The sequence below is a fragment of the Mus musculus genome, chromosome 10, assembly GCF_000001635.26.
Source record: "Mus musculus strain C57BL/6J chromosome 10, GRCm38.p6 C57BL/6J".
NCBI lineage: Eukaryota > Metazoa > Chordata > Mammalia > Rodentia > Muridae > Mus > Mus musculus.
The window spans coordinates 60,727,521-60,752,513 of record NC_000076.6 but is presented as its reverse complement, the minus strand read 5'-3'; the positions used below and the strand labels follow the sequence as shown (position 1 = coordinate 60,752,513).

Sequence of the window (24,993 nt, the reverse complement as noted above, 5' to 3'; positions counted from 1 at the left end):
TCCACAGGAGCCATCGTGGCACACGGGCTGGCCAGACATGTTCTCAGTCCCCAGACTCCTACCCTTTCCAGCTCTGACTGGTCCTTACCCCAGGACCCCAGTCAGAGGCAGGGACAGCTTGGCCCCGGGAGGTTCTCCGCCTCCTCTCCTTTCTTTGTCTTTCTCTATTCATCCAAAGCCACAGCTACCTTTTATAAAGAGTAATAAGGCGTTGCTCAGTCCACTGCACCGCCCGTGACCTGGTTAGAGAAGATCCCTGGCAACTTCAGATGCTTGGTCAAGGCTGAGTAGTCCTTGATGAATAGACACAGTAGCTGAGAAGGGACTTCAGACCTGTGTGGGTCTGGGTGACCCACACTGAGCCGCTGAGCCGTGCGCCCACCCTCCTAGCCTGAACTTCTGGAAATGGAACAGGTCCTTGCCAGTTCTCTGATGCTTCATGATTATCTTTCACACTAAAAAAGAAAATACGTGTACATATGTGTGCCTTTGTGTGGGTATGTGCAGTTCTTTCAGGTGCCCACAAAAGCTACAGGAGGGCATAGAATTCCCTGGAACAGGAGTTAAAAGTAGCTGAGCTACTTGACTAGGGTGCTGGGAACTGAACACGGGTCATTTGAAAGAACAGCAAGCGCTCTTCACTGCTGAAACATTTCTCTAGATTCTGTTTATATTTAAAAAACAAACAATAATTTAAAGCACGTTTGCATGGATGGCCCTGTCTAGGTCCTTGCATGGTCCTCTTTGGTCTTTGTGTGAATTAAGGCTGTAGAGGGGTCTGCTCAGCTTGCTAGGACACTGTAGAACCTCTGGCCTGCCTGAGCCAGGGCTCCGCTGCAATAGTCAGGGATCTGTTTATCCAGCAGTGCTGATGAGGGGCATTCCCCTTGTTTGTCTCTGCTCATAGCTTCTTGCTGCAGGAAGCCTTCAAGAGGGAGGGCTATGGGGACTTGGAACCAGCAGATGGAGTCACATTCCCAGATTATCCCTGGGGGTTGGGGGAGGGAGATGAGGTTAGGGAAACCCCCCCCCCCCCCCAGGGCATCCAGACAGCGTGACTGTATCATCCATGCCCCTGTGACCTAGGCAAGTGGCTTGAACTTTCTGAGCCTCATATTCCTCCGGACCTAATACCCGGCTGTCATGGCTCACTCACTGGGTGTCGCTGGCACTCTGAAGTCCTGGAGTGGTTTCTTTGTGAAATAGGGTCTCACTTAGTCCAGGTTAGCCCTTAAACTCGATATGTAGCAGGGCTGACCTTGAATCCTGATCTTCCTGCCTTCACCTCCAGAGTGTTACTGGGTTGTAGATGTATGTGCACAGCCTGGCCTAACTTGATTGAACAGCAAGCACACATTGTTCAAATTCAAAAGGCATAAAAAAAAAAAGACTTAACAAGGATGCTCCCTCCCTGTCCCAGTCTCCCTTGAAAACACCCACTGTTGGAAGACCTCTGTGTACCTTCCAAGGTATGCTTGTTCCCACCCAGGTTCCAATTTCTATGTAAATGCATTTAGCCCAGGCTTGTCCTTCTGCACTGCTTGCCTTAGTCTACACCTGCAATGGTGTTCACACTGCCTAATGTGTTGGCTGTGTTGCCCTTACATAGTTGGAATGACCTTGGAAGTCACTACAGTTATCATAGCCTGTTCTTCTAGTTTGATTTTTGTTTTTCTTCTTGCTCCCAAGACTGGAAGCTCTCCAGCCAGGCTTTGGGGACAGGGTAGACCCAGCATGGACGAGAGATGTCTTCTAGGATGCATCAGTCCCCAGCCTCCATGCTCGCTCGCTCATTCACCTGCTCTGTGTCTCTCTCTCTGCCCACACAGTGGCCTTTGCCTCTGAGGACAATGTATACCACAGCTCCAATGCTGTCTACAGAGCCCCGAGTAACCATCAAGAAGCTGACCAGGAAGCCCTGCTGGGGAAACTACTAGACTACCCAGCCCCGGGCCTGCAGAGGCCAGAGGATCGCTTCAATGGTGCCTACATCATCTTCTTCTGCCTGGGAATTGGGGGCCTACTGCCCTGGAACTTCTTTGTCACTGCTAAGGAGTACTGGGCATATAAACTCCGAAACTGCTCCAGCCCAGCGTCCGGGGAGGACCCTGAGGACATGGACATCCTGGTAAGGGCTGTTTCCCTCACAGGGGAGAGGGGAGCAGGCAGTCCAGAGCCAGGCCATCCTTGGGGTACTTGAGGGAGGCCATTTGCATGCTGAGAATCTGTGTGTTGATGCAGAGTTTATGTGCGCACAATAATCCACTGGGTCCTAGAGCTCCATTGTGTGGTACCCAGGCTCTGTCTCATGCCTCCTAAGGCTGGTGGGATGGAGATGGGCAGACCCAGTCCATACTTTAGATTGCCTGCTGTTGTCCATGGGAGGAGGGTGGGCATGATGGTTCTCTACACTGTGTGTGGTGGTACATGTAAGAACACAGACTCCTTGTCCCCAGCAATATGAAGGTGTGACCCTTACAGCATTAAGGCAGCTGTGAAGTTACAGAAAATTCCAAAGAGCAGTAGCTAAGACTAGGGGAGGCCATTCTTCTGTCACATTCAACTTCAGGCAGGTGGGTTGCTTTGACACATGTAGTTCTCGAGTCCAGGGTCACCTCACAGTCCAAGATGGCTCCTGAAGCTCCAGCCATTATATCTTTAGGAAGAGAGAAAGGAGGGAATGCCTGTGGCATATCTTTAGGAAGAGAGAAAGGAGGGAATGCCTGTGGCTTGTAAGAACACTTCCTAGAAGTTGTGCCTTCCTTGTGTTTACATCCTATTGGTCCAAATTGAATCATGTGACTCTATCAGCTATAGAGAAGACTGGAAAATGTAGTCTTTTTGTGTGTCCTAGCGCTTAAAAGCAAGACTTCACATATGTTAACATGCCCTGCACACATACACAGAGAGAGAGAGAGAGAGAGAGAGAGAGAGAGAGAGAGAGAGAGAGAGAGAGAGACAGAGGCAGAAACAGAGACAGAAACAGAGAGACAAAGACAGAGAACTGTCCAATATAGTCATTAAGCATAGTTTTATAACATCCTTGCTATACTGGAGGCCAGATAGCTAGGGGAGACAGAGTCTATCAGTCTGTTTACTGTGGTTGGGAGCAGAGTTCCACAGGCCAGGTAGGGGATGATCGTTCTGAGGAACAGAAGACCACTCAGGCTCTTGGTTATGGCTGAAGGTTGAGAGGCTGTGTCTGGTGATGGCTTTCTTGTTTGTGGCATCTTTCAGATAGCACGAGGCATCATGTGATGAGGGAAGATGGTGATGTGTGTGAGTCAGGTCCCCTCTGTCTTCTTATAAAGCCACCAGAATTCAACTGGGGCTGGGGGATGGGGAGCGGGGTAAAGGCTCCACCCTGTGACTAACCACAATCCCCTCTAGATGTCATAGTTGGATTCAGTTTCCATCCTCTTAACCCATCCCAGTGGGGAGTGTATTTCTATCTAGGAAAGTTTGGGGGACACTCAGACCATATACCAACTATAACCCAGGGGCAGCAGAGCCCTAGGGACACACTCAGGTTGCTGTGGTCTGGAGCAGGTGGGTTAGAAGGGTGAGCAGGAATCACCCCAGGAAGGAGGTACTGACTTCAGAGTCCTCTGTTGTCTTCCCTTGCTCTGAGGATACAGATCATCCATAGGTCACCATGGCAACCCTCCCTCCATGGTGGCCATGGCCATGGTGTGTCTATCAGCCCTAAGGAAAGGCACACCATCATCGGGGCCAAGGTGAAGGCCTAGTATGGGAGGTGGGCTCAGGAGCCCTGCATGCACCGGGTGAAGGGATCTGTCCAGAGTGGTTCTGCAGTGGCGTGGGCCAGAGCTGCCTTATAAGCACGTGTAAGCACAGAAGGCTGATACTGTTGAGCTATGCCTTCCTCCTCCCCAGTTCCCTCGGGGACAAGAAGGGATGTGCTAGCAGACCCCAGCCCCAGAGGCGGCTCACTTCTCTTTCTTTGGAAGCCCCTCTGAGGCCTTGACCAGCTCTCCAGATTGTGACTTAGTTTTGTGTGGGGAAAGCCACGGGATGACCGATACCTGTGAGGGTCACTCCGGGGCCCCACCTCGCACGTGCCTGAATTGTTTACTTCCAGAACTACCCATGGTACCTAGCCCAGGGCTTCTGGTCAATTTAGCTGAAATCAGGGACATTGGTTTCTAAGGTTCCACATGACTGCCACATGTCCCTCACCCCGCCCATATCGTCCTGATGTGTGGGAGGGGGCTGTTTCTGCATGCCTGTGGATTCATAGGTGGTTCCAGGGAATGCATATGTGCACCTGAAGAGCCTCCGGGGGCAGACCCCCGTGACTGGACACTGAGCACCACACTGCCCCTTTGCCCCATGTGGGACTGTGGAACCAGGAACAGCCTGAGAATGTGTTGGAGAAAGGCCCTATTTCACCCCATCCTGGAGTCAGGACTTACTCATTCACATGGGTGGCTAATGGGCATGGTGAGCTTCAGGAAGTTCCCCCTGAACATGGCCTTTGGACCCTGCATCCTCTCTGTATTCTTCATGTATAAACTGGCCATTCTGCCATCCTAGCATGTCTGCGACAGTGAGGTCCATTCTTACATGTCACATGATAAGGCCCAGCACCACCATCCCAGGCATTGCGTAAGCAGCCTCTCTGGCATCCTGTGGAACAAAGGACACAAGCCATCCAGCTTTCTGCAGGCCTCTGGGACTGACAGCACTTTCTCCAGAACCTCTCTGCCCCATCTGTCCATCTGTCTGTCTCCCCAGGCCAGGGCTAGGCTGTATGTACACCTGTCCCACCCGCCTCGGACCGTTGTCAGGCCTGCTTGCCAGAGAAGGCCCAGGCTGCTTGCAGCCCTTCCCAGCTGCAAGCACTTAGCGATCCAGGCCCTGCTAGGATACTTTATTGCGATCCAGGCCCTGCTAGGATACTTTATTGCCGCTCTCAAGCACTGGCAGGTGCAGGCGTAGTACCTGCCTGCTGCCCGCAGCTCCTGGCTCTTGGCATCAGAGATGAGAGACCTGTCACCCCTCGATTCATGGGCCAGGCTGGGGGAACAGGCATGCTGCAGGGCTTTCTGCACTTGACGGGGCTGTTTTTCTTTGCCTCCTCATCTGCGGCACCCGTTGCTTACCCATCTCCCCCCTGCTCTCTCCCCATCTTGCTGATGGCCCCGCTCTGCCCTGTGTCCTGAGGGCCACGGAGAGAGGAGGGCAGACAGTCTGTTCCTCTTCAGCCTTCTCCAGCGTGTTACTAGGATGGAGGAATCTGGCCCGATAGGAATGTTGACAGCCTTCCCCCATGTGTCACCTTGTCACCTTCAGGGCCATCTCCCATCCCTGGCTCATTTCCTTCTGCCTTTTGGTGGGTCTGGAGATAGCTTAGAAGGCTTACTGCCTTCCCTGCCCTCTTCTCTTTGTTCTCAAGAATGAGAACCTCAGATTAAGCCAACGGGATGAGGATGGGAGGGGCATTCGCCCTGGACCAAACCCATCAGAGCACCAATAGACTAATTGCCATGAAAGGGTAGCTTGGGGTGCAGGGGTGGCAGGGAGTGATGTTATGTGGGTTCTGGTTTCCTAGACCCACCAGACAATCCAGGGTGACACAGACTTTCTCTTACAGCCCGGAAAGATCTGAGTAACCTCTTATGGAGACAGAAAGCCTCTGAAAGGTCAAGCATTCTGCCCAAGATCACACAGCAAGGCAGGGCTGGAGAGAATGGCAATGGGAAATGCGGGTGGGTGGATGATCACAGACTGGATGCTCCCTGAGAGTGCTGTGTAGGAGGCTGCTGTGGGCTGTGACCAGGCTGCCTTCTCAGCTTGACTTTGAAGCCCAAGGGACCTGAGCCCTGCCCTTGGGCTCCACCCCTGACACCAGGCTGTCAGTGTCCTTTATTAGCATCCTTATTGCTGTGGCTGAGACTCTGTGTGTGTGTGTGTGTGTCTGTGTATGTCTATGTGTGTATTTGTGACTGTGTGGGTGAATATATGTGTGTATGTGTGTGTGTCTGACTGTGTGTATATATGTATGTATGTGTGTGTATGTGTGTGTGACTGTGTGTGTATGTGTCTGTGTGTATCTGATTGTGTGTGTGTATGTTTGTGACAGTATGTGTGTCTGACTGTGTGTATATGTGTCTGTGTGTATCTGATTGTGTGTGTGTATGTATGTGACAGTATGTGTCTGACTGTGTGTGTATGTGTCTGTGTGAATCTGATTGTGTGTATGTATGTGTGTATGTGACAGTATGTATGTCTGACTGTGTGTGTATGTGTCTGTGTGTATCTGATTGTGTGTGTGTGTGTGTGTGTATGTGTGTATGTGACAGTATGTGTGTCTGACTGTGTGTGTATGTGTCTGTGTGAATCTGATTGTGTGTATGTATGTGTGTATGTGACAGTATGTATGTCTGACTGTGTGTGTATGTGTCTGTGTGTATCTGATTGTGTGTGTGTATGTGTATATGTGACAGTATGTGTGTCTCTCTGTGTGTAACTGTGTGTCTGACTGTATGGGTATGGGTGTGTGTGACATGGTGGGTGATCCTTCCTGCTGGGAGGACTCCTCCCTGCTCTCAGCCCCTGCTGCAGTCTAGATGGACTCTCCTAGGCCAAGAACAGCAAAATCAGTCCCCACTGCCCCAGATGGGAGAACAAGAACTCAGTCCTGTGGGTTCCCTGAGAGCCTCCAGACTCTCTGGGTCACAGGTTTGCCTCTGTGCCCTCAGAGCCCCCGGGCTTCTCCATCAAGGTCTCCCCATGAAGCCTAGCGTGTCGAGCCAAGCTTGAGTGAGCATGGCCCAGCCTCCCTAGACAGTAAGGGATGTAGGATCCAGATGACCAGGAGCATCGCCTTCTCTCTGCACTGCCAGCCCTCAGCAAGTACAGTGGGAAGCATCTGGTTGGTGCTGGGCATATGGTAATATGTCACAGGGATGTCTGGCCTGGGTTATCATGTGGTCTAAGAGGAAAGTTTATCCTGAGCTAAGGGAGGGAAACAGATCTGGGATCACTGTGGCCCGCCCGCCTTTCAGATGGGTTGGTATAGATGTTAAATGAGTCTTCTCCCTAGGGAAGGACAAGTTTACCTGGTTCAGCGGGTGGGGGAGTCCCGTTCCAGTATTTACAACCTACTGGTCCTGCTCCAACTGCCTAGCTTCAGGACAGTACCACTCGAGAACTGCCCATATAATTAAGAACAGACATGGGCCGGGCGTGGTGGCACACGCCTTTAATCCCAGCACTTGGGAGGCAGAGGCAGGCGGATTTCTGAGTTCGAGGCCAGCCTGGTCTACAGAGTGAGTTCCAGGACAGCTAAGGCTATACAGAGAAACCCTGTCTTGGGAAAAAAAAAAAAAAAAGAGCAGACACTCCATGCCAGGGTTAAAAGGAACCAGGGTGAACTGACTTCAGAAAGAGGAACTGGAGAACGGGTTGGCAGAGGGCTTGTTGGAGATCTGCTGACTGTTACTGAGTCCCCACCATGAAGCCTGCACCCACCCACGCTATAACTTACCAACCATCATCCATAGAATTAGACGGATTAGTGTTTTGTCCCCTATTTACAGATGGGAAAACTGAGGTTCGAGGCCACCAAGGTCATCTACTAGCAAGTGACAGAACTGAGATTTAGACCAAGCTGGAGCCCCTGCCTTATTCACCATGTCCTGACTGTCCCTGTTCCACCACAGTGGAGTCACCAGGGAGTTGCTACAAACTACCCACCCATCCAGTTCTGACTCACTTGGGCGCACACATGTGGGCATGCAACTTTGTAGCCAGGGAAGAACCAAGATCAAAGTCAAACCGCACTTAGTGGAACAGAAAGCAGTTATCGTTAAATGGGCTGTGGAGGGAGGGAATCTCCTCAAAGAACTCCTTCCAGTGTAAGTCAAGTTGGCAAACCTGGCGGTGAGTGGCAAACCTCTTTCCTACTTGGAGAACTCGATCCACCCTACCCGGACGTCCAAAGAAGGACCTCTGCTATAGTAGAGAGCCTGGGAGTCTTGACCCATAGCAGGGGAGCTGGGGCCAGGGCTGAGTACCAGGGCTGGAAACTGGAGGCTGGGGGTCAGGGAGGCTTGGCTAGTGTAAGTGCATTGAGCTTAGTTGATTCTTCAGTGTATCAATCAGCATTGTCTCTAAACTACATGCCAGCCAGAGATGGTCTTAACCCTGTCTCAGAGGCACTCATCATGGGTGGGACTGGGGAGCCTACTAAGTGTGGCTAGGAAGAGGGCTACCTACTCCTCTCCCTGTTTCCAGGGCTTAAGGACAGAACCAGTGGGGCTAAGGGGGCCTCAGGATAGTGGTTGTCCGAGGGGAACAAAGCAAGATCATAGGAAGATCATAGGATGCCCTGAGAAAGGAAGGGTCCCCCTGGCTTCTTGCTTTCTCCCCTTTGTGAAGAAGGGAAAAGAGTTTGGAATCATTTATATCACTGGTTCTCTGTACGTGGGAGAAAGTAAGACCCGTGCTGCCCCCTGGGGCCCTAGGGCAGCTGGGAGAGCCCAGTCACATCACTGTGACATCTGCTGTGTGACAAGGATGTGATGTGCTCTGTGGCCCTCGGTCTCTGAGCCCGTGGCATGTCCATGGTGCTCTGAAACCATGAGGAAGAAGGCCTGACATTTTTACCACGTGTTCCTGAGGCCTTCCCTAAAGCAGGCCACAGCAGCAGCCTTTCCTGAGCCTCTTCCCAGGGGCACCGAGTCGGCCACTTAGCAGGCACCCTGCAGCAGGCAGAGCCTTCGTAAGCATGATCTCCTGGGCCTTTCTTTGTCACTGGCCTGTAACAGTTCTGCAGAGAGCATCACCCATACTGAGCAGGCGCAGGAACTTACTCCCAGGAACACATCCGTGACAGCTGGGGCTAAGCCGAGGACCCTGTATGTCATGTCCGCTTTTAACTCCCCTGCCCTCCATGTCTGCGTTTTTTTTTAGATGTTTCCACTTCTTATTTACCGTAATATTCACTTCACCTGGCAAAGCCAAGGTGCTCAATAAAGCTGCACTTCCGGGAAGTGCCGTCTATGTGTGAAAATGTAAACAATCCCTTTAGCCTAGCCTGGCGGGGTAGGCCTATATGCAATCCCAAGTACTCAGGAGGCAGAGGCAAGTTCAAGGCTGGTCTAGGTAACTTAGTGAGCCCCTGTCTTAAAAGACAAAGCAAAAAGAGGGCTGAGGAGTGAACTACGTGATGCAGTATTTGCCCACTGTGTGAGAGGTCCTAGGTTTGATCCCTGGTAAAACGCAAGTTAAGCCATTGAGCAAGTAAAGGCTCTCTGTGCGTGCAGGTGTGAGCGGCAGTGCATAGTGCTGTCTGCCAGGCAGGATAGACGTAGGCTGCCCTTGGATTTGACCCTGGGCCAGTGTCCTTGGGGACTTTGAGGAGTGGAGATGGTACTTAGCCAATCTGCTGGCCTGCTGAGGTGGGGGGTGGGAGGGTGTTTACTAAATTAACAGGAGCAGGACTATGTCCTTGGGGCTGATGGAGAGACGGCTCAGAGGTTAAGAACACTTGGTACTCTTACAGAGGACCCAAGTTCAATTCCCAGCACCCATGTGGTGGCTCACAACCATCTGTAAGTCCAATTCTAGCAGATCCAATGCCCTCTTCTGGCCTCTGTGGAATGCATGTGGCTCTCTCTCTCAATATAAATACATTTTTTAAAAAATTTAAAGAGAAAAAAAGGGAGGCCAGAGGAGAGGGCCCCAGAAAATGGTACATTGTTAAGTATCTTAGGGTTTTACCGCTGTGAACAGATACCATGCATGACCAAGGCAACTTTTATAAAGGCAAACATTTAATTGGGGCTGGCTTACAGGTTCAGAGGTTCAGTCCACTATCATCATGGCAGGAAGCATGGCAGCATCCAGGCAGGCATGGTGAGGAAGGAGCTGAGAGTTCTACATCTTGTTCAGAAGGCAAACAGGAGAAGACTGACTTCCAGGCAGCTGGGAGAAAGAACTTAAATCTCACGCCCACAGTGACACACTTACTACAACAAGGCCACACCTACTCTCACAAGGCCACACCTACTCCAACAAGGCCACACCTACTCCAACAAGGCCAAACCTTCCAATAGTGCCACTCCCTGGGCCAAACATATACAAACCACCACAGTAAGAAAGGCAGGTGGCAAACAGAAAATAGGGTAAGATGGAACTCTGGCCTGAATCCATTCCATTGCTTCCTAGCCAGTCACAGGCTGTGGCCTATAATGTAAACGCCTCCTGTCATTGTAAGGAGTGAGGACCATGTGTCCTCTTCTCACAGTTGGCGTGGGTATGTGTGAGGAACCTGCTGGTGGCTGCTCAGATGAACAGGGCTGCAGCCCACATTCGTGTTAGGTAGGGTACCTGTTGAATACTTAGCTCCTAGCCCTATCCTTCAGACTCGCCTCCCAAGGTGCAGATGTGGCCAGCTGTCAGGGGGACCAGAGCTGCAAGATGACTGTTCCCAGTATAGAGACACGACTGTCCTAGAGAGAGACAGATTTCTTGACATAGATTTCTTCTCAAATGGAAGAGGGATAGTCTGTTGGGTCATGAACTTTTTAAAAAATCAAATCCTAGCTATCCCTCACCCTTCACACACTCCAAAGAGAACTAAGGCACCTGCCTGAGCCCGGCCACTTCTCAAAAGGAGATAGCAGTGGTCAGGAGGCTGCTAGGGACTCTAGATATTGGCCATAGAGTTCGGGTAGGTGGCCATCAGGCGTAAGGGTCAGCTGCCCCACTCCATGCCAGCTACCCATTGCTCGGCCTGCGTGGATGGCTGCTGTAAGCCATTTGTGAAAACCCAGAACCAAAACTGAGTCATTTTGTAAGTTCCCCTGTCTACCCTCTGTCACTAACCACAGTCCAGCCAGCATGGTTCCCAGTGTCTAACACCTGTGATGCCCCTCCCCCACTGTGATGCCCCTCCCCCACCTGTGACGCCCCTCCCCCTTTTGTTCTGCTTCCTGTGAAGCTGTCAGTCACAGCTCTGGCCCCCTCTGCAGCTCTCCCTCCCTTTTTTATCTCTTCCCACCTGCTTACCATCCTGGGCTCCATCTGTACGGCTGGCCGCTCAGGCCCATCCATCCCTTCCTCTCCCCCACCTCTCTCTGTCTGTCTTTGATGTTATTTCCTTTTGCATATATCTTTAGACTCTAGAGGCAATCTCCCCAGCATGATTGATAGAAAGAAGCCTGGGCCAAAGTGGTCGATGTCTTTTTATTTATTTATTTATTTATTTATTTATTTATTTTTTTGGTTTTTCGAGACAGGGTTTCTCTGTATAGCCCTGGCTGTCCTGGAACTCACTTTTTAGACCAGGCTGGCTTCGAACTCAGAAATCCACCTGCCTCTGCCTCCCAAGTGCTGGGATTAAAGGCGTGCACCACCACCGCCTGGAGGTCGATGTCTTTTTAATGTGGTTCATCGTTGTGAGTGAGCGGAGAGCAAAGCCAATTAGAGGCTTTGTACAAACTCAAAGTACTTTTCTTTTTTAAGATTTGTTTTATTTTATATATGTGAGTATACTGTTGGTCTCTTCAGATACCAGAAGAGGGCTTTGGACCCCATTACAGATGGTTGTGAGCCACCACGTGGTTGCTGGGAATTAAACTCAGGACCTCTGGAAGAGCAGTCAGTGCTCTTAACCACTAAGCCGTCTCTCCAGCCCCAGAGTACTTCTCCTAAGGGCAGTCTTCAGCTGAGAAAGTTCTGCAGGGACAGTGGAGGGTCTGGGTTTCCATTAGATTGTCAGTGGTGTGTGAGCGTGAGTGTGTGTGTGTGTTTGTGTGTGTGTATGTCTTTCTCTGTGTTGGTGTCTATGTGTCTATGTGTGAGTGAGTATATCTCTGTGTGTCCATGTGAGTCTGTGTGTGTGTCTGTACATGTTTGCGTGAGTGTATGAGTGTGTCTCTGTGTGTCTGTGTGTGAGTGAGTGTGTCTGTGTGAAGTGTATGTGTGTGTCTGTCTGTATCTCTGTGTTTACATGTGTGTTTGTGTGAATGTGTCTGTGTATGAGTGTGTCTCTCTGTGTGTCTATATCTGTGTTTGTGTGAATGTGTCTGTGTGTGTATGTGTCTGAGTGAGTATGTCTTGTGTGTATGTATGTCTGTGTGAGTGTGTGTGTCTATATGAGTGTGTGTATGTGTCTGTGTATGAGTATGTGTCTGCTGTGTATGAGTATGTGTGTGTGTCTGTGTGTGTGTGTATGAGTATGTGTGTGTGTCTGTGTGTGAGTGTGTATGTGAATGAGTGTACACATGTGTGTGCACCTGAATACGGTCACAACCTGTAGCTCTGACCACCACATGAATCTTCAGAGAAGTTTGTGGCCACAATGGAAACGCTGTGTGTGTAGGAGGAAGCACCTGGCAGGGCTAGCAGAGAGGCCCTGAACAGCCATGTCTCAGGCATGGCCCTTGTCCCTCAGATACATGGGCCCCACCTAGGGTCTATAGAAGCTGCCCTGTGTAGACATGGCTAAATGAGTTATAGGGGTTTTCTAAGGCCACCTTCCAATGTCCCCATGGCTTAGGAAGAAGAGAGACAAGCAGACTTGGACACTCATAGTGACTGTCTCTGGTGTGTGTGTGTGTGTGTGTGTGTGTGTGTGTGTGTGTTTCTCAGGCTCCTTTTTCTCTGGTCCTTCCTTCTGTGCCCCCCACCCCCCAGCCACTGTTTGGCTGGCTGTTTCCGGAGCGGGAGGAATAGAAAGAGGAACAGGAGAGATGTTGGCTTGTCCTACTGGGGCCTAGAGAAAGCTTGGCAGGGGTGGAGTGGGGTGGGTAGAAAGCACACTGCTGTGTTATACCTCCTCCTGAGGCAGGAGGATCATGGTTTGGGAGAGCCAGCCTTGGTTTGTGGGTTTTACTCTTATTAGTGAAGAGGAGCTTTGTGTCCATCTTTAAAAGTGAAGACATTAGCCAGGTGGTGGTGGCGCACGCCTTTAATCCAAGCACTCGGAAGGCAGAGGCAGGTGGATCTCTGAGTTCCAGGCCAGCCAGGACTATACAGAGAAACCTTGTTTTGAAAAACAAAAACAAACAAACAAACAAAAAAAGAGTAATGAGGGCAGGAGAGATGAGGACCTGAGGTCAGAGTCCCAGTACACACATAAAAATCCCACATGAGCAGTACGTGCGTGTAACTGCAGCCTTGAGGGAATCCAGGGTGCTTGCCAGCCAGTCTAGCCAAATCTGTGACCTCCAGGTTCAGCAGGAGACCCTGACTCAAAAATAAAATGAACACCTGGCATTGCCCTCTGACCTTCACACTCATAAATACCCATAAGAACACATACCACCCATGTATATATGTGTGTGTAAAATGAGATGAGACAGGGCCAGCCTGTAAAATCATCCTGTGAGGTCCCTGATACAGAGATCAAATACTTCAGGCTTGCCGGGCCCCAGGATACTCAGTAAAGCTACCATCGCAGGCAGGAGTGACAGGTGGGACCACATCCCTGTGTTTGCAGAAGGATGAGGGCCACCCTTGGCCCTCAGACTGGCTTTAGCCTACCTGTGTTGGTGCTACAGGCCTGGGCACAGATCAGCTTGTACAGGGTTGGGAGGTGCGTGTGGATGCCTCCCAGATGGGGCAGGTCTTTCTCTCTAACCCCACAGCCTGTCAAACTGGGAGGCTGGAACCAAGGCTCCGGGGAAGAACATCTTGCAGCCTTTGGGGTCTTAGGACCCTTGGCACCCCTGGGTCTGCCTTCCCCTCCCCCACCTCGTGTGCACAGCCTCTCTTTTAATGTGTGCCCTATGCTTTGGATATGAAGTTTACCTCCCTTCAAGGAAGGAAGATCCAAGACTTCCTTTCCAAATCAGGGCTCACCCCAGGGCCCTAAGGCTACCCTAGATCAGAGCGGGACTCCTGGACTCACTGTGGAAGGTGTAACAGATGATGTCAGAAGCATGAGGCTAGAGATGACCTGGCTGGGGGGGGGGGGGGGCTGGGACCCCATGCAGGAACAGTTTCCCATGGCAGCTTGGGAAGAAGGCAGGCAGAGCTCCCTACAGGGAGGACAGAGCCAAGGCTTTCTAGGAGTGCTAAGAAAAAGGAAGTAAAGAGCTGGCGGGGAGGGGGGCAGTGAGGTCAAAGTACCTTTTTTTTTTTTTTTTTTTTTTTTTTTTTTGGTTTTTCGAGACAGGGTTTCTCTGTATAGCCCTGGCTGTCCTGGAACTCACTTTGTAGACCAGGCTGGCCTCGAACTCAGAAATCCACCTGCCTCTGCCTCCCGAGTGCTGGGATTAAAGGTGTGCGGCCACCACGCCTGGCTTTTTTTTTTTTTTTTTTTTTTTTTTTTTTTTTTTTAAAGCTCTTGACCCACAGAGAAGGAAGAGCCAGCCAACAGAAATTGGGAGTCAGGCGGTCTTGTGCAATGGCTCGGCAGCAGAGGGAAGAGAGACAGTGATGGGGAGGGAAGAAGGAGTGCTCCCCTTCTGGTGGGGAGGGAAGAAGAAGTGCTCCTGCCTCCATGCAGACAGGGAAAGTAGGGCCTTCCAGGAGACTGGGGAGCTCTGCTGATCGTCTGGAAGGAACTATAAAGTATGGACAGGGACAGAGGCTAGGGAAGCCTTGCTCTTTGGAGAACAGATTTAGTCTCAGTTCATGTTGACCTTGGGCTATCTTCATAGCCCAAGATAGCCCAAGGGGTCAAGGTTTCCAGGGCTGAGGGAACCATTTGATTGGGCCTCCCCATCCTTAGGGACCTATGGTGACATATGGCTGGCTGCAGTTTTTTGAGGCTTTCCCATCTCTCCTCTGGACCCCTCCCCAGCCCCCTCAACCCCACTTGGAAGTGGCACAGCCACCAAGCATGTCCCAGTCCCATGTCCCCTCCATGGGACCTCAGGAGCACAGGAAGCCACTGTCTTCCCTCTGTTTACCTCTCAACTTGTCCAGATGGGAGTGGGCTGTTCCAGGATGAGGGTGCATCCTTAACACCCCAGGCCGTGGAACCAGACAGCTGAAGGCAGGAGCCTGCATGGCCAATCGTTCTTGGCTGCAGCCCGCTCACTGCTGCTAATTTCATGGCCCTGTGATCCAGGTAACGCTCTGCCGCCCTGAGCTACCATCCCCGGGCTGGAATCACTTTCCTTACCCTGCAGGAGCCCAGCTGCCTCCTCCACTGCAGACCTGAGGTGGGGGGGGCAACGCAGAACTGTTTGGTGACAGTAGTTTCAGATTCCGAGGCCGCTGAGGCTCGTGACTAATGTACTCTGCTTATATCAAAGGGCCCAAATGGCATTCCGAGGAGAGAATTTTACCCAAGGCCTGCCAGAGATAAACAGGCTCATTTCAGGGCCTCCCTGCCCAGAGAAACCTTCTTACCTGGACCCTGAGCCCAGAATCAGATTCTTCCAGAAGAGCAGCTTTAGCACGGGGCCTCTCAGCGAGGTGGCTGGAGGAAGTTCTCTGCTGGAAAATGGCCTCACATCTGGCCGGCTGGCTCCGCTAGGCTTTTGAATTCCATTTGAAGAGTGGTCCTCTGGTTCCTGGCTTTCACACCGGAGGACAGCAGATGAAAATGGCTCTCCTTATCACACTGCCAGTGAAGCACGTACCCCCTGCCCTGGCTAGGAGTGGCCTGTGCACACTCATGGGCCACTGGGAGACTGCTGGTACCAGCTACTCCTCAACCAGGCTCTGTCCATAGTTGGGGGTCTGTCACTTACCTACCTTGGAGGTTTAGGGGGTGCTGACGCCATCGGGAAGAAGGTTGGAAATCTGCCCACTGCTGTTCACCATGCTACCCTCAATCCAGCATGGTTTTGTGGTGCCGGGCACAGAGTGTAGGGTCTCACATATGCCAGGCAAGCACTCGGCCACCGAGCCACACTCCAGCCCATCTGTCCTCTTGAAAGTAATCTCTGCTTGACCACTCACCACTTCCATCTATCCCCTGGGGCCAATAGAGGCAAGAGTTTTCTTTTTAACACTGTGTAGAGCTCTTAGCCTGTGTAAATACCCATTGTACGAGGAGAGACAGTGCCTACATTCCTGGTCACCCCACAGACAAAGAGGAGAGGTATCAAGCCCCAACATTTGCTGCCTTGGGGCAGAAGAATATGACAGTCCCTATAGGAAGAGTGTGACTTGCATAGATCGTCTGCAAGAGCCTCTTGAAAGACTTGTCTTGTAAGGGTCCATAATTCGCCAAAGAATGATACCCCATGATTCGCCAAAGAATGATACCCCTGACTAAAAATAGTATGTAACCGTAAAGAGTGTTTTAGAATGCTGCAGAAGTCTAGCATGTTGGGGTCTCCCATTACCAAGACAGAGAGACAACCAAGTGAGCTTGCAGGCCTGATTTAAAGCACATTAGGGAATTCTGGGGTAGGTGATCTCTATGTTAATCTGTTGGGTCCCAGTCTATGGACATTCCATTACCAGGATGTGGGGGCTGGAAACTTGCTAGGGAAGTCTGGAAACTGTGGCTGAGGAAGTAGCTGAGGAAGTCTGGGGATGGCTGCTGACCCATTGTCCTTGCCTCAGGCCAGGTGGTGGGCAGCTTTTGAGACCTGAGCTGCTTGCCTGGACTTGCCCAGTTCTTGGAGTCAGAGAGTTAGGCCTAGTCTCCTTAACTGCCCATTTGAAGCCTGTTATGAAGTCAGCCTAGCCTTCTCAGTCTTGTCACTGAGGCAGGTGACACACTGTGGCCATGATAGAGTAGAGGCTTGTGCAACTTTTGGGGGTTACAGGGTAAGATGGCAGGTGTCCCCCAGAAGTCCCATGTGGGAAGGTCCTACCGCCACTATCAGGTGTGCATCTCTGAAATGTACCCGCCATGCGTGGGTAAGTATAAACCTCAGAGGACAATCCTGGATGTCAGCCTCCTTGCCCTCCATCTTGTTTGAGCCGCTGTCTCTTTGTTGTTTGTCTCTGACTATGCCAGGCTAGCTGGCCCATGAGAATTCTGACTCTGTCTCCCATCTCCCTACCTGAGCCTTAGGATTACAGATGTGTGCTTCAGACCCAGTTTTACCTAGGTTCTCCGTTGTACCTTGGGTTTTGTTTTTGTTTGTTTTGTGTTTTTTTTTCCCTAGAGTTATCTGAGGATAACTCAATTGAGAAAACGCCTCCCTCAGATCACCTCATAAGCAAGCTTGTGGGACATTTTTCTTAGTGATTGATGTGGCAAGGCCCAGCCCACTGGAGTCAGTGTGACCCCTGGGTAGGTGGTCCTGGGTGGTATAAGAAAGCAGCCTGAGCAAGCCATGGGGAGGAGCAAGCCACCCCAATGCCCTCAGTGGCAGAGTATGACCTGGGCATTGAAAGATGAATAAGCCCTTTCCTCCTCTGCGTGATGGTGATGGGGTGTGTCTCAGAGCAACAGTAACCCTAACTGAGACATGAGGATTTACCCACTGGGCCAGCTCCCTCATCCCAGCCTTGGGCTTTTAATTTGTAAAAATGGGGCCTATCCCAGGCCTGCCTGCGCTGATGGATTGCCCTAAGAACCAAGGGCTGGGTGGGAGCTGCACTGTTCCGCTGTTCTTCATAGCTGTCATGAGCCCACTCTAGTCACCATGGGTGTTAAGGTAGCCTTTGGTGTCATCCCTTCCACAGACTGCTACCCAGCCCTTCCTGAGCCAGGCAACCCAAGGAGATAACGGTGGGTGTGGGTCTCACTTCACACTGGCTTTGGGTACTCGGTGAGGGACTGATACCCCCTCTGACATTAGCACCCTAGGAGCCTGGCTGTCTGGAATCCTGGAATGTCTGGTGCCCCCACTAGGTTGGCTCCCAAAGGGAACGTGGAGAGGTGACATCACCTCACGCCGAGTGTCCTCTGCACATCACCCACTTCCCGTGTCTCTGGACAAACTACCCTCCCCCTCGTCTTTCCAGCTGCCACCCAGACTGGTCCTACTGGAGGTCCCTGGTCACCCTTCCTTCTGTGTCCACTATATGGTGTCTCTTGTGACACAGTGATATGCTTCCGAAGACCCCCCCCCCAAAAGCAGTCAGGCATGGAGGCACTTCTGCACATGAGCATATGCACTGGGCTGCACTGCACATAGCAGTGAGATACCAGGAAAGGGATGAGTTAAAAGAGAAGGTGCTGTTGGCACGGACGGTGGCTGCCCAGCCATGACTGAGGATCTAGGGTGTATCCCACGAGGTTCAGATCTTGTGCCTGGGGCCCATCCTGCTAAGGTAGAAAAGCCTGCTTGGTGAGGCCCTTCTGTTTCATCACTATCTTCTACCTGCTTTACCGTAAGGCCCAGTTGGCCTTCAGGGCTTCGGGAGGCTGTATAAATAAACAGCAGCACCATTACGCAGCTTTACAGGGCAAAGCTCGGTCACCATCACATAACCACCTCTTTGTAGGGGTTCGGCCAGGAGTCAGAGTGAAGGACAAGGAAGTGTGATTGGCACAGAGAATAAACACATGCCTCAGGACCCTAGAGCTGGCCACAGCTCAGCAACAAAGACGGCTAATACCCAGCTCCATGACAGTGTCCCCAGCAGCCGTGGGGACTGTAGCACATTTCAGAACTGCAGTTAGGGTAGGAAGAGACTAGCGATTTCATGTGTGAGCATCTTTTCACTTCCTACCTCACGTTGGCCAGAGTTAACTCTGGGGCATTGATTCAACTTCCTGCCCCTAGCACCCTTCTGGGAGAGTTACTCCGCCTTCCACACAGCAGACAGTATACAGGCTTGGTGGGCCTGGCGAGCACATAGATCAAGTGTCATTCACTGGAATGGGGCATTCCCGCAGAGAGGTGGCAAGGGGAGGCTGGAGGGACCAGCGTTCCCAGCAAGCTGACCTTTGTTCCCCTGAGGGCAAGGCCAGGCCCAAGGTCCAGGTTTGGCTTGGCCGGGTTCTCACTGATGAGGCTGAACCATTGGAGGGTCAATTCAAGCTCCCTTGGGTTCCTGACAGAATCTAGTACCTAGTGGCTGGGCACCCGCCAGCTTGCGTTCTTACAGGAGACCAGCCTCAGCAGCTCGGGGTCACCTGCAGATCCTTGGTGTATGGGGTTTCCCAGAAGGCCACCTGTCTCCTGAAAGTCAGCTGAGAAGAAGAACCTAGTCAGATGCTATCTGGTACTGATGGGCACTCAGTCCTGTGTGCCTGTCCCATTTGCTTACCTCTCTTGGCTAGAAGCCCACCCTTGGTGAATAGAGCATCCCAGACTGAGAATGCCCCTGGCAGAGGTCATGGGGCCATCTTAAGTGTCTGCCACCAGGCCGGGCCTGCAATCCCAGCTATAGAGACAGGATCAAAAGTTCAAGATTTGGTTGGATAGAGATTGAGTTCAAAGACAGCCTGGATAACTTGGTGAGACTGTGTCCCAAAATAAAGAAACCTAGGGCTCAAGAGGAGAGTGCTTGCCTATCAGGTACAGAGCCCTAGCTTCAGTCTCTCTCTCTCTCTCTCTCTCTCTCTCTCTCTCTCTCTCTCTCTCTCTCTCTCATGCACTCTCTCCCTCTCTCTTTCTCTCCCTCCCCCACTCTCTTACATACACAACATAATCACACACACAATCTCTCTCCCTCTCTCTTTCACTCTCTCTCTCTCTCTCTCTCTCTCACACACACACACACACACACACACACACACACACACACACACACACAGTGCAAATACCATCTTCGCATTTGCATGGGAGGTGCCAGGCCCACTTCATATCACCATCTGCAGGCCAGGCCCTGCTTCTGGCTCAATGGCCCAGCCTGAACCCATTCCCCCACCACTGGCTTGTCCTTCAGAAATGGGGCTTAGTCACCAGCAAGGGACTTGGGCCTCCTGTAGTTGTCAGGGCTAAAAACGCTTCCCAACTGTAAAAGGCAGTCTTCATTGTGGCTGTATGCAAACCAGGACATTCAGTTATCTGGAAAATCCCTGTCCCTAAAATACCCAGGGACTCTGAGTTTCCTTGGAAAAAGCCACAGTTCCAGGTCTGGCCAGGGGATGGAGGGAGCCTGCCAAGGACAGAGGGTTCTCCATTTCTCCTCTAGCCTTTGTCCCTCACTCTCTCCTTTCCCTCCGAGGCCTGCCTGGCCTCACATGGGCTCAGCCAGTGTGTCAGGAGGTAATTGACTGACTGCCCAGCCCAGGCCAGGCTCTGCTGAGCCCATCAGGGCAGGGACAATGAGGGGCACCTGAGAGGCAGCAGGCTGTTTCTAAGACTCACGGGTGATGAGCTGCGATTATCATTTTAATTTCAAGGCTGTCATCTTACAGTCAGGGCGCCCCTTCCAGAGAGCACAAAGCCCTCTGCAGCCTTCAAGAGACCCGAGAGGGTCTGTGCCACAGCCCAGGGGGCACCTGGGGCATTTATGCCTCTCATCTTTGTTCTGTGCTGTCAGTCAGACCCTCTGTCCAGGCCTGACCACAGCCCCACCACTCGCTCCAGGACCTCTCCTTACAGCCATGCAGTTTCCATTGTCCCCAAGGCAGATCCTGCCTCCTCCCCTGGAACTCAGTGAAACTCATCTCTCTTCTGGTTAGGCAAACAGCAGCAACTGTAAGAACCTAGCAGGAAATTCTCACAGATCTTTGGGCTTGGAGCTGTGAAAAAGCCTTCACACTCCTTCTGTTGCTCCCAGTGGGATGCACCGAGCTCCTGGGATGGTGAGTGTGTGTGTGTGTGTGTGTGTGTGTTGGACTCCTCCATCCTGATCGTCGAGGGGATGAGGGTTTTACACGTGTGCACACACTGCTTTGCACTTGGCTCCTGTGATCTCTTTCCTCCATTGTGCATTGCGTTTCTTAAGCACTTGAATACTCACAGGCTGCCTTTTCTTTGCTTAGAGTTAAATGGCTTAATCCATTTAAATCCCTCCTGTTTGTTACACAGCAAATGCTTAGTGTGTGTAAGCCTTACTGCAGCTCAGAGCTCATCTGGGGTTCATGACCAAAGCAAGATAGTCAGCTCTTGGTTGACTTTCCTCCTCCTTCCCTCCCTCCCTCGCTCCCTCCCTCCTTCTTTTCCTTCCTCTCCCTCCTTCTCTTTCTTCCTCTCCCTCCATCCCCTCTATTTCTTCCTCCATAGCATCCCTTCCCCTCCCTCCCTCCCTGTCCCTCTCTGAAGTGCTGGAGCATAGAAGACCCTGAGTTCCCCTCCCTTGCAGTTAGTTTGTTGCGGTTGACTTTAAAGATAGGTATGCCCAGAGACAATGCCCATTCAATCAAGATTCACCTAAAGTGGACAGCTGTTGGGGTTTTCAGAGATTTTAGTTTGTACTACATCAGTCTGTAGCCCTGAGTCCCAGCCTGCTCTCTCTCTCTCTCTCTCTCTCTCTCTCTCCCCCCCCCCTCTCTCTCTCTCTCTCTCTCTGTGTGTGTGTGTGTGTGTGTGTGTGTGTGTGTATCCTCTCCGGCTGAGGGAACCTGAGGATTGCCCTTCCTCCTCGCTCGTCATGGAGATATTTACCCTTCTGGCTTTGACTACCAGTAGCTTTTTGGGAGCTGAGTCTTCTATAAGCTGAGGTCTGGTCTAAATGGTATGAGAAGCTGGTTACTATATATTGTCAAAGGGCTAACAAGATTAACAGGGTGAGGCTTACCTTTTAGCTATCTATTATTGAGCTCCACTCCCATCATCTAGTCTGTGGCTCGGGTAAGTGGAACACTGGAAGTGTGGGCCTCCCAGGAGCCGAGAACAGTGCCAAGGCTGACCATGGGACCCCAGCACTCAGAACAACTAAGTATAGTGCCGTTGTCCTTGGGGGCTGTTGGTTGAATGACTGAGTGAGCCTCAGGTTGGAGATAGGGATGGGATCACATGGAGTGGGGTGGACTTAGCTCCTAGTTGTCTGGGGACAGTGAAAGCAGCCCTCCCTCAGGCCTTTACCAGCCCTGAGTGACAAGCAGCCTCCTTCCTTGTGTGTTTCTAGAACTACTTTGAGAGCTACCTGGCAGTTGCCTCCACTGTGCCCTCCCTGCTGTTCCTGGTGGCTAACTTCCTGCTTGTCAACAGGTAGGTCAACAGCTCCCTCCCCTGACCTCTAACCCCTGCCTGCTCCATTTTTCCCCCAGTCTACAGCAGGAGTTTTCAGCTTAAATGGTGGTTCCCTAAATTGGAGGCAGGCAAGTTCAGCCTTACCATGCAGTTTACAGATCAGAGCGGGTGCCAGGGGGCTCCAGTCAGGGGTCACTGCTCATTTATAGCCACTTACAGTGACATCCAGGGAAGGGCCATCTCCCTTCAAGAGGCCTGTAGGGTCACAGGCTCTTGTAGCCAGGGCATGCCGTGTGGAGCAAGACCCGAGGAAGCTGTTCTTCTACATGCCCTGAGAGCAGGCACCACTAACAGCATCCACTGAACTGCCCTACCTACAGGAAGCAGTCACTGCTGTGATATGTTGATGATACCAGCAGATGTGTCCCCTGCTCATAGTGGGAGCTCATAGATAAAGATTGCAAAAGGCTTCTGGGTAACACTGTGGAGGATGGAAATATTTGAGAGATAAGTGAGTTGGTATGATCTATAAACTCTGCTGGCTGCTCCTTCCTGTCCAGTCTGTTTGTCTTAACAATGGCAACAGAGACACTATTTCATCTGCATTTTCCTGAAGTTGTCTTCAGACAATAAGAGTGGCCTCACTCATAGAAACTTCAGATCCTTGATGACAAACTTATTTAGCTCTGGTCACTTAGTGGTTACTCCTGGATCTCCTGCTGAGAAATGTTCTAAGGCACATCTGGCCTCAGGAAGGGTGCTGGGATTGATTAGTAATGTCTGCTCTGGGCACAGGAGGAAAGAGCAGAATGTACCCTGTGTGCTAAGCCTGTGTATAGAGAAGTCTTTCTAAACAGGCACAGTTGTATAGAAGATCCCAGAGCATAGTGGCTTACAACAGTAACAGTAATTAGTTTCTTTTACTATCTGGGGTTCCGGAGTCAGCCAGGCTCCACTGAAACATGCTGATGCAGTCAGACAGCACTGGGGCTGGAGATGCCCATCCTTTCCCGCCTCCCGGTCTGTCTCTCCTCATTGGCTTGTTCACATGGGCTCAGAGACTCTTCCCATTGTGACTGAAGAACAAATGTTCCGTGAGGGCCAGGGACAAGCCACAGAGTGTCACTTTTGTCACACTCACCTGATTAAGCTCTCATAAAGCCTCCTCCATTTCAAGGGGACAGGGACCCTGTCTGTCCATGGAGGGAGTATCAAAGAACCTGTATCCCTCTAAAACCCAAGTATAGTCTGAGAGAGAACTCAGCCTCACTCCTGGCCCCTAGGGCTACCTGCAGCGGTCTCCTCCCAGATACCTAGCCTTCAGACATCCACCCTTGGGGGGTGCAAGTGATATGGGAAATTTTTGAGGTGTCTTTGAGTTCAACAGAGCCTTTCTGAGCTCTTGGTGAGCTTAAGTTGGGGTGAGGCAGGAAGAGGCTGCAGAAAACCCAAGGCCCACCCTTAAAGCCACCCAAGCCGGTGACTTTTGGGTTCTTGTGTTGCTAATAAGATAGAATTCCACAGAGGGTGGAATTTAGAAAGGAAGTTACAGATAAGTAGACAGGAGCTTTGGGGAGGGGTTGGAGCTCCTGTACAGCAGAAGGGGTCCTAGGAAATGGGGTACCATGGAGCTGCTCTTGTGGGGCCCAATGAAGGACTTACGACGTCCTTCATAGAAATGACTAATGTCACCCATCATCTCTTATGACGATGAGCGTGTAGAGTGGAATGAAGTGTCAGTGCGATTGGCTCACCGATGACGTGTTCAGATAGCTCTTCTTTTTATCAGTCAAATCTTCCAGTATAGTTTCCAGGCAAGGCTAAGAGATACAAGGGACCAGGGACCAGAACCTCTCCTAGCATACCTGGTCTCCAGCAAGGACATTCTCAGAGCTGCTATTCTGGGGGTCCCTGCTCCACCTGGCCAGGGTCTATCCCCTACTCTCATGGCTAAGAGCTGACTTAAGGGTTCTCTCAGCACTACCAACCACCGAAGACAGAGTAGAGTTCTAGACAGTGCCCAGAGAGAGGAGAGGGTACCAGAAGAGGCGAGGCACAAGAGCACCTGCAGAGGGTGGGAGGCCCACCTCACCTACCCTCTGCCCCTCCAGGCCTTGTGACTTTTCTATTCACCTGCTCTGTGGCCCTGGGCACAAGTGTCGCTCAGTTACCTGTGGACAAGAATTCCTGTCGTCTTTAGGTGATCCATACTGCCACCTGTCAGGGGGTAACATATACCTACTACCCCTTCACTGCACCACCCTGTATGTACGGCGACTTAGGAGGTTGGAATGACATCCTATTTTTCCTGGTCATAGATGTGCCATAGTGGAGCCACATTCCTGATCTTTTCCCTTGGTGGCCATGGAACCAGAAGCTGGCCCAGTTCTGGGGTCATCCGGTTCAGGGAAAAGACCCTCTTGGGACCTTGGAGTGTATGACCTCCAGTCACAGCAGACAGTGGCCAATCAGTGGCCTTGCATAAAGGAAAACAGCTCACTCACTCAGGTGCCTATGCAGGTCACTTGGCTACTGAAGCCAAAGGGCACGATTTATTCCTAGAGGGATCTCCTCAGACTGTCTGCACTCGAAACCTGGGCTACCTCTGGGTGCTTAGCTACCGACTTTGTAGCCCCCTGGGCCAGGCTCCAGGCTGCTAGGCATGGGGAGGGTGGTTAGAAGGGGGCTGGGCAGGGAAGTAGTTTCACAGGTTTCCTAGTAGACTATGGGCTGTAGGCAATATTTGAGGGCCTTAGGGAAACGGTTCTCCAGCCTCGCTGGTTGCCAGCTGCCAAGGACAGTTTAGGGCGAAGCTGTTTTTTATTTAATGTGGAAGATTGAAAAGTCTCCTTCCTTCCCTCCCTCCTGGAGCACCCTGGCTTCTCTCACTGGCTCATTCATAATCGCCAAGTGTTTTATTATGTTAAATCTGCAGCTTTATAAATACAGATGAGCCAGATTTACATTCCAGAGTCTTGGGAAGAAATCAGTCCCCTGGGGTCCTGGACTCTCAGTGGCAAGGGAGAGGAGTGTGGATGGCCCGAGCCCTCCTCCAGCATCATCAGGG

At 51.5% G+C, this 24,993-nt stretch overlaps 1 protein-coding gene across 4 annotated transcripts in view; it reads left to right on the top strand.

Annotated features, from left to right (window-relative positions):
- The window catches only part of Slc29a3 (solute carrier family 29 (nucleoside transporters), member 3), a 40,778-nt gene that overhangs the window by 336 nt on the left and 15,449 nt on the right, over nt 1-24,993 (top strand). For 2 of the 4 annotated variants that reach the window (XM_006514119.3, NM_023596.3), the window contains exons 2-3: nt 1,830-2,128; nt 21,862-21,944. In XM_006514119.3, the coding sequence (XP_006514182.1) occupies nt 1,830-2,128; nt 21,862-21,944 (382 nt within the window). The remainder of the gene's footprint in view (nt 1-1,829; nt 2,129-21,861; nt 21,945-24,993) is intronic. The other 2 variants (XM_006514120.3, XM_006514118.4) reach the window with 1 other exon arrangement.